Raw genomic sequence first — 14,426 nt, 5'->3', positions numbered from 1 at the left:
AATACGCCAACTGCAATTTTGACTATTTCACAATAATGGATGAGTGGCTCAAGACTCAAGTGCAATCTATGGCGACCTGATTGATATCTTTCCCTGCTGTATGTATAATCGACGAGAAGAATATTTAAAATAAGCATCGGAGTGAACTAAATAAGTGGGGATTTTGCTTAAAAGTAATCACTACTCCTGAATCTACGAGAAGAATATCCAAAATGAGAGAGACGATGTCAACGAAATCATGTGGCCATTTTGCATAAACGTAATCACTATTAGCCGTATAGCTAGGGTTGTCTTTTACTCCAATAATAATTATTGAGAGACAAAATTAGAGTTTCATAATGTTTTGTATCAGGTGACATAATGAAATTGATAAAACTGATGTTAATAGTATGTACGTGTAAATAGTGTGTTACTTTAATCACATAATAATAATAATAATAATAATAATAATAATAATAATAATAATAATAATAATAATAAGAGTATTAATTTTTGTCCTTAACATTCGTCTTTTGGCCTTCTAATAAATATTGAACCTGTCCCGGGTTCGCTATCAAGTTGGATTGGTTCCTAATCCTAATAATTTCATAGTCATTCTCTGCTTTGAAAGTCGGTATAATGCCCTTTTCAATAGCAACTTACAACCAACGTATTGTCTTTTTTTTTTAGAGTACAACCAACGTATTGTCGGGCCTTTATTTTGCAAGTTGTTGCTTACGGATGTTTTATACTTTATTGGTACCAAGGTGGGGTTAATTTTTCTTATTCACTGAAGAAATACCCAGAGATTAATTCAGTTTGTGTGTACAGAGTACTAACCTATCTGCAAGTTGGTATATGCGTGCAACAAGTTTTATATATATATATATATATATATATATATAGAGAGAGAGATGGGTTCAAGTTACACTCGGTATAACTTGACAAGAATTACACATTTCTGACCATAGATTACCATTAGATCTAACCGTTAAAAAATTATACATGCCTTATCATTAATATTCTAAATATTGCATTAATGAGTTACCAAAAATCTTCCTTTTATCTCTCAAAAAAATAAAAATAAAAATAAAAAAGCCTTCTATTTATTTCTTATTCTTTAAAATTAAATGCATCCTCTCTCTAATCACCAAGTACACATCTTCTCTCTCTAAATTCATCTCCTTCTCCCATGGCTTCACTCCTTAATCCTTTCCACAACAGATACATGAATCTCATATCTTCATCTACGAATAGCTGTTATAGGCTTTCTTAAAAATTAAGCAGTTTATTCAATTATGAGAAATCAAATGTTGAGGCAGTATTTGAAGTTTGCATAGTATGTTTCGGTGTTTTGCACTTCAATCATTGGGATGACAAAGAAATTCCGGTAAAAAGAAAGAAAAAAAAAGTGCTAATGATATGGGTATTGCAATTTCTGAGTTTGTAAGCCATCAAATTGACAACTTTTCTCTTAAATGCTCTTACCTCCAAATCCTTTAAAATAAACACTTAATTTGATAAGAATTGTTGATATCCAATGTTGTGGTGGAACTACGGAAGCTTTCATTAAAATCTCATAACGTTTGTTAGAGTTTGTACCAAACTACCAATCATGTTCCAATTCAAAAATTGGGGTTTTAATGTCATAAGTGGTGGAAGGTTAAGATTTCATGTTCACATCCCTGGTAGAAATTTGCTAGATCCACAGTCATAGGGGCCCAAGCAAAATAATAAATTAATAAATAAATAAAAAGGAGGGGGAGAGGGAGAAAAACTTGGTTGTCCTTTAAACACAATACAAATGGAGTGATTTGGCTCTTGCTTAATTTCTTTTCTTTATTATCAGAGATATATATATGAGATGTCATGTGTCTTGTGGTGGAAAGGGTGAAGCCATGGAGAAGGAGATGAGATTAGAGAGAGAATGTGTGTGCTTTGGAATTGGAGAGAGAAAACATTTAATTTTAAAGAATAAAATAAAATGGTGATTTTTGGTAACTCATTAATGCAATATTTAGAATATTAATTACAAGGCATAGAATGTTATTAACCATGAGATCTAATGGTATTCTATGGTTAGAAAAAGGTGTAACTCTTGTCAAGTTATACTAGGTGTAGCTTGAACTCATCTCATATATATATATATATATATATATTCGATATTTAGGGAATGAGGAATTTAAATCTTGACGACTTTATTGAAAACACCAAAAAATGATTACCAGATGAGTTACATAGGGGGTGCTTGGATTTTGAGTTTCCATAACTCATAACTCAAAAATGGTGAGACCTATGCAGAAAAGCTTGTTTGGATTTTGTTTTCAGTTTTTGTTTCCATCACTCAATTTTCTGATTTTTGAGTTATGAGTTATGGAAACTGAAAACACATTTTAGGTGTTTTCAGTTTCCATAACTCAGTTTCCAATGACATTTTTGTAATTAAACACACGTTCATAGGACCCACAGCCAGAGACAAGTCACGTTAGGCGCACCTTTTTCTTCTTCTTTCTTTCTTTCTTTCTTATTCTTTCTTTCTTTCTTTCTTCTTCACAGACTCACTCCAACGGCCATTTTTTTATTCTTCTTCATTCTTTTTCTTTCTTTTCTTCTTCACAGAAACACCAAATATACTTTATCAAAAAAAAAAAAAGAGAAACACATGGGTACCGATTTCTCAAACACAGAAAATCAAACCCATAAACACATGAGTTAGATCATACACACTAACACAGAAACACAAACCCACAAACTTTTCTCTCCTTAATCTTGTTTTTGTGTGCTTTCTCTTCAGCCAAGCACCAATAGAGGTAACCACAAGCACCATTAAAAAAAAAAAAAAAGAAAAAAAAAGAAAAAAAAAAGGGCAATAAAGTGCAATCAACAAAGACAAAGAAAGGGGCATGAACAACAACAGAAAAAACAGAGCACAAACAAAACAATACCCACAAAAATCAAGCCTTGGGGTTTTCAAAAATCAACACCAATAAAACGTGGAGATCGGCGTTGGGTTAAGAAGGTGGGAGATCGGTGCCAATCTACGCCACTACACATCGAAGGTGGGAGATCGGCACCGCCGCTACACCGATCGGCGTCGCTGCTACACCGATCGTCTTCTATCTTACCTGGGTTTGGGTTTGTGTTGGGAGAGTGACAGGGCAATGGTGACTGAAGGAGAAGAAATTGAAATGAAAAGAGTTGAAGGAGGCGGGTAAGCTAACTATACTCACTGACATGGTGCTCCGACAGTGGGTCCCACAAACAGTAGAAATATTTAAGTGATAGGAAGTGAAAAAAAAAAACCAAACAAGTAGGATATTTTAAGTGATGAGTGATGGGTAATAAGTGATGAGTGATGGGTAATAATTGATGAGTGAAGAAAATTGAGTGATGAGTGATGAAAAAGATAAATCCAAACAAGGCCATAATTTCTGGCTAATATTTATCTTGTATACTAAAATTTAGGGGAAACTACAAAAAAAAAAAAAAAAAAAAAAGGAACAGATTTATCATAGCAACAAATTAAACTCCGTACTTTTAAATTGGACACTTTAAACCCCAAACTTTCATAAATGTACCCAAAGAAAAAAAAAGAAAAACAAAAAAAAATGATTCCACGGTCAGGAGATGAACACTTACTATTTATGAAAGTATAGGGTTTATTTTCTCAAAAAAGAAAGTGTAGGGTTTAAAATATTTCATTTAAAAGTCTAGCGTTTAAAGCGTGCAATACAAAAACTGAGTCTGTCTTTTTTTTGATAAGCTTGGTATCTCTTTCCTTCATTCATTCTCGGAAACAACCTATATAGTAACTTGTCCGTAGGGGTGTGCATGGGTCGGGTTGAGGGGATTTTTTGACCCAACCCACCATGGTGGGTCAAAAAAAAATCAACCCAACCCAACCCATCACATAAGTCCAACCCAACCCAACCCAACCCACATGGGTCGGGTTGGGTCAGGTTCAACCCATGAGTTAGACAATTTTTTTTTTTTATTATTATTATTATTATTAAATTGAGTAAAAAAAAATATAAATATTAATATATTAAAAAAAACCTAAAGATTAGTATCAATATAACTCCTTAAAGGCTCAACACTAATGACTAAATAACAATAGTAATTTATTAAGATTTGTATGAACTAATTGGCTTTTATATAGGATAATAAGAATTGGTTATTTAAAAAAATTTATTAATTATATAATATATTATATATATATATATATATATTAAATTAGTATTAGTAGGAGGAATTGAGGAAATGTTGCTCTACAACTAGTTTTTTTTTTAAATTATTAAATATATAATATATATACCTACAATTGATTTTTTTTAATTATTAAATATAAAATATATATTAAATATGGGTGGGTCGGGTCGGGTTTGGTGGGTTTGTAATTTTATGACCCAAACCCAACCCGACCCGCTATAAAATTATTTTTTGTAACCCAACCTAACCTACCAAGCCTTAAAAACCGACCCAACCCGATGGGTCGGGTTGGATTGGATTGGGTTTGGCAGGTCGGTGGGTTTTCTGTACACCTCTACTTGTCCTATCACTTTTTCAACAATGTAGGTGGGGTTAAGTTATAAATGGATATGGTTAAGTAATTTTAAGACAAAAAAACTCTGCCTCGTGTTCACGTGAAAGTTGAAACACTATTACGTGAAGACAGCCATGCAAATTATGGAAATGATTGGGGGACAAACTCTTGAAGCCAGCTAGAATCCGGGCCATACATTATCTAATTTTTTGGAATCATTTCAATTTGAATAGCCGTTTTTGTTTACTTGTTACAAAAATTTGACTTCACTCTTGCCTATATATAACTCTGGCTTACAAGCTATTTCTTTAACAATTCAAAATACTTCTATTAAGAATTGAACTGACTAGTAGTAGTTATTTAGTAGTTTGATTTTCTTTCTCTTGCTGTCATTGTTCTTTAGTCACAATGGCGAGTGGACATTCCAGCCATATATGGATTTCGCTTACGTATCTCTTGCTTGCCTTGGTGCATGGCCAATGCACAATAGTTGGATTTTATTCCGCTTCGTGTCCTCTAGTTGAATCAATTGTTCGTTCAACAGTTCAATCTCATTTCCGTTCTGATCCCACTGTGGCTCCTGGATTGTTGAGGATGCTTTTTCATGACTGTTTTGTGCAGGGTTGTGATGCTTCTATCCTTATTTCAGGGTCTAACACTGAAAGAACAGCTGTTCCTAACCTATCACTGAGAGGATATGAAGTTATTGATGATGCCAAGACACAACTTGAAGCTGCATGCCCTGGCATTGTCTCTTGTGCTGATATTCTTGCCCTTGCTGCCCGTGATTCTGTTGTTCTGGTAGTTATCACATGGAAAAAGTTAAATTCCAAACTAGTATAAAAGTAAATTCTTCTAGCCAATTGGTAAATGATAAAATCATTTATGTGTACATTTTGTTACATGATTTATTTAATAGATTATGTGACTTGTTTAAATGATACACGTAAATGGTTTTATGAGTAACCATGTTAATCGGTAAAAGGAAAGTCCTATTTGAAGGAAAACTTTATTAAAATAGAACAATGTATGCATTTGTATTTCGGTGTAGTGTTTGTTCTCTGTTCTTTGAAAAGTTTGGTTAATAATTAATCCCCCTTTGGGACTTATGATGCAGACAAATGGACCAAGTTGGGTTGTTCCCTTAGGACGCAGAGACGGGAGGGTTTCATTGGCATCTGATACTGCCAATTTGCCAGCATTCACTGACTCAGTCGCTATGCAAAAGCAAAAGTTTTCTGCTTTGGGTCTCAATACTCTAGATCTTGTGGCCCTCGCTGGTAATTTTTCTTTGACTTAAGCAGGCAAGGTTTTGACGTTTTGTAATGAAAGTGAGTAAGAGAAGCGCTACTAAACAATGAAACCGTGATTATTGTCGGTAAAGAGAAAAAAAATCAATAAGTTGAAAATAATACGCACATAAGGTAATGCTAAGAATATTACAAATTTTAATATATAAATCTTACAAATTGACATATTACAAATAACGAAAAAAAAAAAAAAAGTAATTTAAACATTCATTTATTATATAGTTATTGAAATGATATCAATTTTATTTTTGTTACATTAATTTTTTAAATCTTTTGTGTGTGTATAAAGCCTCTGGGATTTCATACTACTGACTGCACAGTTAGATACCTTTGTTATGAGAGTAATATTGTTTAACAAGGAGTAACTACCAGACTATATTTGAGCTTTACTTATGAGGAACTAGTCTAGTAACAAGAATCTCTTAGTTTTTGTCTTAAAGAAGAAGACAAAAAACTTCCATTTTGAGCCGTGGTACCCATTGCGGAGTGCTTTCTCACTTAATTAGTGAGATAAGTGTTAAATTATCTTCCTCACTTTTTTCAGGCTTTGGACTGATGGTGAACAAAATATATTACAATAAGCATTAATATAGCAATAATCAATCATTAAAAAAGAAAACAAAAATGACACAAGAGATCTAGTGAGAGAGATATACCCTTTACAGTTTTATGCTATGGACCTTTATTACAATTTTTTATTTTATTTTATTTTTTTGTTTCATCAAATACTTCAACATAACCTAACATTTTTTTTTTCTGTCATTTCTAACAGGAGGACACACCATAGGAACTTCAGCTTGCCAATCCTTCAAATACAGAACGTACAATTTTACTAAAGTAGGGAATGGTGCTATGGACCCAGCCATCGATCCATCATTCCTTCCTCAATTACGAGCACTTTGCCCACAAAATGGAGATGATTCAAAGCGAGTTGCATTGGATACTGGTAGCCCAAATAGGTTTGACACCTCTTATTTTACAAATTTGAGAAATGGGCGAGGGATCCTTGAGTCTGATCAAATGTTGTGGGCTGATACTTCAACAAAAACCATTGTCCAGCACTTCTCAATGGGCCGGAGCTTTAACTTGGCATTTGTGAAGTCCATGATTAAAATGAGTAACATTGGGGTAAAGATAGGCAATGCTGGTGAAATTCGCAAAATATGTTCCAAAATTAATTGATGATATAGAGGGATGGAACCACCCTTGGACTAAGGGAAGCAATGGCCCCCCTAAATTGTTTTAAATAAAATATTATTATATATATGTGTGTGTATTAATTTTAGCAATTTTGTTCTATAAAATTACATTTTCTTTCCCTTTAACAATATCATTGATTCTTTTTGATAGACCAAGAATGTATTGACCTCTTAGGTAAATTAATCAATTAATTAGTCAAGTGAATTAATTAAGTCAATTAACATGAAATACGCATGGTAGCACAAACAAATCACCAAATAACTAAATGCAGAGGAAATTAAAATTTATACAGGTGATTTGTTTACGAATGGGGAAAATCACTGAGGCAAAACTCCATCGGGTGAATTTAAGGTCACCACTCCCGAGAATCCTCTATTATCAAAACAAGCGGTTACAAGTAAAGGAATCTCAGTACCTTATACTAACCTATATTTGAACTCTTACCCCAATATACAATTGGACTTGTAATGTAGTGACAATCTCTCTTTTCAATGCACAGCTCCAAGTACGTGTTTAACCAATCGATGCACGGATCACGGTTGGCAATTACTTTAATAGAGAAACTGAATGAACAGATAATAATTTATTAGATCCAATGCCTCACCAAGTGAAATACCCTAAATAGCCTTCGCCTTCTTAGAAATTTCATTGCCATTATGTATTTTTCATTTCCTTGTACTTTTGATAATTGTATTTAAGTAGATATAATCTAATGTTGAACAGTTTGGTCTGTATATTTGACATTATATTTAACATATATTTGGATTAGTGCTATGTGCATGTTAAAGAATATATTTATTTCAAGAGAAAGAAAATATAAATATGAACCATGGCAACCCAACCAATTATTAGAAAGACAATGCAAAAATAAATTGTCATAGCTATATGCAATTTCAATCAACATAGATACTTTTTAGGAAACGTCTCAACATAATACCAAATGTGCAATTTCAATCAACCAAATGGCCATCAAATTTTGTTACTCTTCTAAACAAACAAAACCAACTATTTGGGACAGCCTAGACAAGAATGTGTAAATCTATGTTCAAGTGTATGCAAAATAGTTAAAATGGTGAGAGGGGGGGGGGGGTGTAGGAAGTAGTCTATACATAACTATCAGACCTAAAGGGTAGATAAACCAAGAATTTAAGGTATATTATGCAAGTTCTAGTTAAGTCACTGATAATTATCAGGATCCCCAAAGAAGTAAGTTTCCTCAGCCAGCTTTGGGCTTGAGAATTGCCTGTGCTATAAAATAACTAGGCCAAAGCTGGACTATGTAAAACTGAGAGTAGGATCCGTGAGCCACCAATGCAATGACACACCAAGAAAGACCAGGACAACCAGCAACATAGGCAAACTAGAGCCATGCACGAAAAGGTCAATTTATATAGGACAGAATTACTTGATATAATGTAATAAAATATGTATAAATAATTAATTATAAATAGTATATGTATTTAAAAAGATTAAATTATATAAAAATAATTTTAAAATATATTAAATAAAAAATTTATATACACACTCAAATGACTCATGGGTTTTGATTCTATGATCTCACCCTTCATCCTATTCTTATGGGGGAAGGAAGAAGTGTCATTTGATTTATAGTACATTGGGTACTTGATTTCTTATATGTAACAACTAGTTATTTTGGAAACTTTGTTGAATGGGGCAAACGGATTTTTAAAAGTATATTAGATGAGTCAAGTCATGGTCAAGCACAAAGTAATATGCAATCGAGTAGCTTAGTTGGAAAAATGGTGGAAGATGAGAAGGAAATGTTTGAGGTACAAAATGGAGATTATTGAGTAGAAGTAGATAATATATGCTAGTAATGTGAACTATGTAATCATTTTGCTGGAAAACCTTCTAATAATGGAGATAGAAAATTAGAATTTACAAGAAGTAAATCGCATCACAGAACTCCCCCTCCAACTCATAATGCTGCACGTTTATGCAAGCAGGTCCTGCTTATGAGTGGATTGGGCGTCAAGCCTTTGAATCAATATTTATAAGTAGAATGGGGCTATATTCTATTGCAGAGACCTGAGAAACCATCAGAAGAACAAGCAATAACTACTAATAAGGAAAAACAATACCCAAGTTCAATATCATATAAATAATTTAAATTCCAATCTATTCTCTCAAATATTAATAAAGTAATAACAAACTCTTCATAAAGACATACAACCAAACTGAAACTTGTTGCAACAAAATCTATCTCCCCTCTACATCATCAGTATCCCAAGCATAGTACATTTTGACCTGAAATAAAAAGCATAAAAAAATGTAAAGGTCAACTAAATTATATGACAAAAATGCTTACTAAATACTTTTAACATCCATGTAAGATTTTCAAATTTGTATTGGACAATATTCACCTTAGACTAGCTACCAAATCTTGCCATCAATACAGCTATTTGACATCTTTGTTCCTTATACTGACTCTGTAACTGTGCCACTTGTTTCTGTGTTTCAACCAATTTTTGATCCATCTCACCTTATTTTTGCCCCGCATCAGACAGTTTCAGCAACGCATTGGACAAATCTTGCTTGCAATTTTCTAACTCTCTATTCATGCTTGTCTCATATCACAAATGAGAAGAAGAGGTTGGGGTAGGAATCACAAATTTCCCCATCCCTCTTACAAAGCCTCGCCTTGTCCTAGCACTTCTGTAAAAATTTCCTCCTCAGTGCTTTGATTCTCTTCATCAGCTACGTTTTCTTTCATTAAATTCTACACAGGTGACATAAAATTTTATTAAATAATTTATGCAATTAATTCAAAATTTACTCTATAAATTATCTATATGAAATCAAACTGGAATATTAATTACGTATTTTTCTTCACTAATCGTAGTCATAAAAGAACCATCTCTCTTTATGCGGGTCATCTTATAAAAATCCACTTTTCCAATCTCTTTGCCGCTTTGTTTTTTCTGCATATAATAAAGATAAAATTAACATATATACACTAGCATCATTATAAAATAATAAAGAATTAAATTGTTGTAACCTCTTCATAATAAGCAATAAATGATTAGGATCCACAAGTGTGGCCAATTTTATTCTTTCCTCTGTTCTCCTTATTTTGTTCTGACTTACCCTAACAAGTATAGTTGTCAAAACGTAAATCGTATTGTGAATCGATTTTTTATTTTTTAGTATCGTGTATCGTAAGATACACAAACACTTAATAAAATTTATAAAACATTATAGATATACATATATAAAGGGTATAATTCATTATAAATTTTGAATGTATTCAACTAGTAATTAATTTATTCATCACTTATGTAATAATATTTAACAAGCTAACTAAATATATCAAACTGGCATGTGTTTATAACATACTCAAATTGCTTTAATTCAAAAGTGATAATATATTACAAATGACCTAAAAATAATAATATATTTTCATCATATTGGCTAATCAACCCTATCTAAGTCAATGCTATCATCATGTTTATCATTTTGCAAACTTATTTCTTCATTAAAAATTTCTTCATTGTCATTAGCATTTACTATCTCTTCATATTCTTTTTATTTTAATAATTTTAAAAATAAAAATCTTCTTGGCATTCTAGTTTCTTGGACTTATAATAAAACTGACAAAAATAAAAAATAATTATATTTTCAATTAATATCCTATTCATAGTTGTTAAGACATATGTGGAACATGTTATGAACATATGTCATATAGAATTGGCTAATCATTTGACAAAATGCACTTTACTTCTAATTGGGTAGATCTAGGATGTGTTTAATACTTTAAGGAATAAGAGTTCAAGTTTAAGTAAAGCTATGCAAATCTTTCCAAGAATCAAGTGAAGAAGTATTGTTCATTAAAGTTCGATAGATGTATCTATCGAGATTTAATATTTGAAGCTTGATAGATAGCTCGACAGATGTATCTATCGAGAATTACGAAATTCAGATTTTCAGATCTGTTTTCACGCATATCCAAGTTATGTGTTTAGGTTTTTTTTTTTCTCACAACCCTGGACATATATAAGGATTATTTTAAGGGCTGTCATAAGGTTGTTGCACTTGTGGTTGCATGCATATTGTGACCGTAGACAATTTGCCCTAGTTTATCTTTCTCTTGGAGAAGCTGCTGCATTTGTACGCCAAGGATTTTGTAACCAAGGAGCCTCTTGATCTTCATCGTATGGATGAACTAAAAACTTTGTAGCCAATATCTTTCTCAAGTTAGTGTGCTAGTCACATACTGGGATCCGTGCATCAATTGTTAGTCACGCACTTAGAGCCGTGCATTGAAAGGAGAGATTGTCACTACATTACAAGTCCAACTGTGTATTGGGGTAAATGTTCAACTATAGGTTGGTATAAGGTACTAGGATTCCTTTACTTGTAACCGTTTGTTTTGATAATAGTGGATTTTTAGGAGTGGTGACCTTAAATTCATTCGGTAGGGTTTTGCCTCGGTAGTTTTCCCCATTCGTAAACAAATCACCCATGTCAAATTTAATTTCCGCTGCATTTAGTCATTTGGTGATTTTTTGTGCTACCATGTGTATCATATGTTAAATTGACTTAATTAATTCATTTGGATAATTAATTAGTTAATTTACCCAATGGGTCAATATATTATTGGCCTATCAAGTGGTATCAGAGCAAACACACTCTGATTAGGGTTAATATTTGCTGTGTGATTCATTGACCCTTATTTGTCATGGATAGAGGACAATTTTTAATTATCCCTCATTTATTTGATGGCACTAACTATGCATACTGGAAAGTACGCATAAGAGATTTCTTGCAATTATTAGATAAAAAAGTGTGGCAAGCTGTGGAGATTGGTTGGACTAAACCAAAAGAAGCACCAACTGATTGGGATGATGCAAAGATCAAAGCGACTAACTTCAACAACAGAGCATTGAATGCTTTATTCAATGCGGTCACAAATGAGGAGTTCAAGAAGATATCCTCCACCGAAACTGCAACAGAAGCATGGACCACCCTCCAGACAACCTATGAAGGAACCAATGCTGTCAAGGATTCAAAGCTTCAGAGGCTTACCATGAGCTTTGAAGAGATTAAGATGGAGGATGATGAGTCATTCGATGAGTTCTATGCCAAGCTCAAGGACATAGTAAACTCTGCCTTTAATCTTGGGAAAACCATTCTTGAGCCCAAGATTGTTAGAAAAGTGTTAAGATCTCTACCAAAGAGATTTCATGCCAAGATCACCGCCATTGAGGAATCAAAGGACAATGATCAAATTCCTTTGACAAAGCTAGTTAGCAACTTGCAGACCTATGAATTGGGTTTGTCTAGGATCGGGAAATCGAGCAAGAGCAAGAACATGGCACTGAAGGCAAAAAGCAGTGACACTGATGAGTCTTCCGATGATGAAGATTCTAAAATGAAATCCTACATCATTAGGCAATTCAAAAAATTCATGAAGAATGCTAATGCGAAAGGATTTGACATGGATCAAAAACAATCTAGTTTTTCATAGTTCATAAGCCAAGATAAAGAGAAGAAGGATGCTAGGAATGACGGTCAGTACACTGTTCCCTTCGGACCAAAGTGCTTCGGATGTCAAGGTTTTGGACATATGAAACAAGAATGTCCAACTTATCTCAAGACCATTGGAAAAAGCAAGGCGCTTGCTACTACATTGAGTGACACCAAGCCTGAGGATGATTCAGATAATGATGACGAGGGAATCTTGAATGCCTTCACTGCCATGGTAAATCCTATTGAGGGGATTGTTAAAGATGTAGATGAAGAAGAGGACTTGGTGGAGTCTAAGTTTGAGAAAATGAATGAACAAGATGACATCCATACTGCCTATGCAAAGTTGTACAAGGTCTTTGAAAAGCAAGAGAAATTGTATAGGTTGGCCACCAAAAAGCAGAGTGATGTGGAACTTGACCGAGAAGAGCTCTCCACGAAGGTTGATGAAGCTAATCGGTGTCACTGTTCCAAGTCAATACACTGTTCCAAGTCAGAGCTCAATTGGAAAGGACTTCCAGTGCAAAACTTGATGAGATGCTTAGCTTTCAAAATCTATTTCTGATTGAACTAGTTTAAGGTATGATTTCTCTTCTTCTAATATTACTTCTTCTAGTACTACTGTGTTTGTTTCACCTGCTAATAATGTTGAACCTGAGAATAATGATGTGAAAACTGTTTTATCTAGTGAGAACATAAACAATGGTAAATCTATCCTAGGAGCACCCCCTAAGCTTGAAAAGAAAGAGACTAAAAACCCTAGGGCTAAGAAGGGTAATAACCAAAAGTCTAAACAGAAGAAGTAGCATCTTTGTCATCATTGTGGAACTACTGGACATATTCGACCAAATTACTACTAGTGGTTAGCCACTCAACCAAGCAATAGTATGATCTCATCCAGAAACTAGTGTCAATTTCCTTCATCTATTGCTCCTCTTGGAGATCTTTTTAAGGCCCTCATGTTCCTTTCGAACTTGAACAATTTCAATTCTTCCCCCTCACCGCCGGATCAAGGGTTCGCTAAATGGAAAGGTTCTTCCAAGGTGTGGAAGGAAAAATGTTCAAAGTGATTTAGTCACTTTTTCTCTTTCTCCCTCTCTTTTTGTTTGTGCATTACTTATGTGTTTTGCTTTCTTGTTTTAAGTCAATCTAGTTTTATGCTATATTTTGTTTAACATATTTTTGTTTGTTTGTTTTCATTTTTTCTTTATTTTGATTTTCATAAAAAAATTTTTAAAAAAAATATTGAAAAATCAGAAAAATACAAAAACAGTGTGTTTTGTGTACATTGGTACTTGTGTACCTTGGATGGCCATTGAAACGAATTTTTATAAACTTTATATCTTTTATAGCTTAAATGAGCATCTCTATGCACACCTAAGCAAGTGAGCTTTGTGGCTCGTGTTTGTGATGAGTAAGATTAAGTAATTTCTTGTACTTAACACTCATATCACTCTTTTTGACGAGAAAGACTAAAAAATCCTAAGAGAAAGTCATAAACAACCATCTCACCACTAAAGCCTGCCAATCATGAATAACATATATATGCTTTGGCATAGGAAAATTGATGTTTAAGCTTAACATAATTGGATATTTATTCTCTCTCTTATATGCCCATGCATGATATGCTTGAAAGAAAAAGAATATGCAAAGAATAATCAAAAGCAAAAAGTATCAAAATGCTTTTAATTATGGCTATAAGTGTGTTTCTAGGAGATGTGGGAGTTATAGGATATACCTTGAAGGTGATAATCCCCATCAAGCAGTTATGATTATGTGTGAGTTACATTGATTTTCTCATATCTGAAATCGTTATAACATGAAACACTTATGCACTCTTGCGATGTTTTCACACACAACATGCAAATTCTTTGCTACTTTTGATACATATGCAGATACAATGTGAT

At 33.3% G+C, this 14,426-nt stretch overlaps 1 protein-coding gene across 1 annotated transcript; it reads left to right on the top strand.

Annotated features, from left to right (window-relative positions):
• The first annotated feature begins 4,848 nt into the window (after positions 1 to 4,848).
• Positions 4,849 to 7,117, top strand: LOC126704569 (cationic peroxidase 2-like). Its single transcript, XM_050403567.1, has 3 exons — positions 4,849 to 5,323; positions 5,640 to 5,802; positions 6,605 to 7,117. The coding sequence occupies exons 1-3, from the start codon at positions 4,931 to 4,933 to the stop codon at positions 7,012 to 7,014; spliced, it is 966 nt and encodes a 321-aa protein (XP_050259524.1). The 5' UTR covers positions 4,849 to 4,930; the 3' UTR covers positions 7,015 to 7,117.
• Positions 7,118 to 14,426: the final 7,309 nt, after the last annotated feature.

The sequence above is a fragment of the Quercus robur genome, chromosome 11, assembly GCF_932294415.1.
Source record: "Quercus robur chromosome 11, dhQueRobu3.1, whole genome shotgun sequence".
NCBI classification, from domain to species: domain Eukaryota; kingdom Viridiplantae; phylum Streptophyta; class Magnoliopsida; order Fagales; family Fagaceae; genus Quercus; species Quercus robur.
Note: the sequence above shows the minus strand (reverse complement) of the source record. Positions and strands in the feature narration are given on the sequence as shown.

Coding starts and splice junctions, on each gene's coding strand:
- LOC126704569 (XM_050403567.1), top strand. CDS start 4,931: ATGGCGAGTGGACATTCCAGCCATATATGGATTTCGCTTACGTATCTC. Junction 5,324..5,639: donor CCCGTGATTCTGTTGTTCTG/GTAGTTATCACA, acceptor CTTATGATGCAG/ACAAATGGACCAAGTTGGGT. Junction 5,803..6,604: donor AGATCTTGTGGCCCTCGCTG/GTAATTTTTCTT, acceptor CATTTCTAACAG/GAGGACACACCATAGGAACT.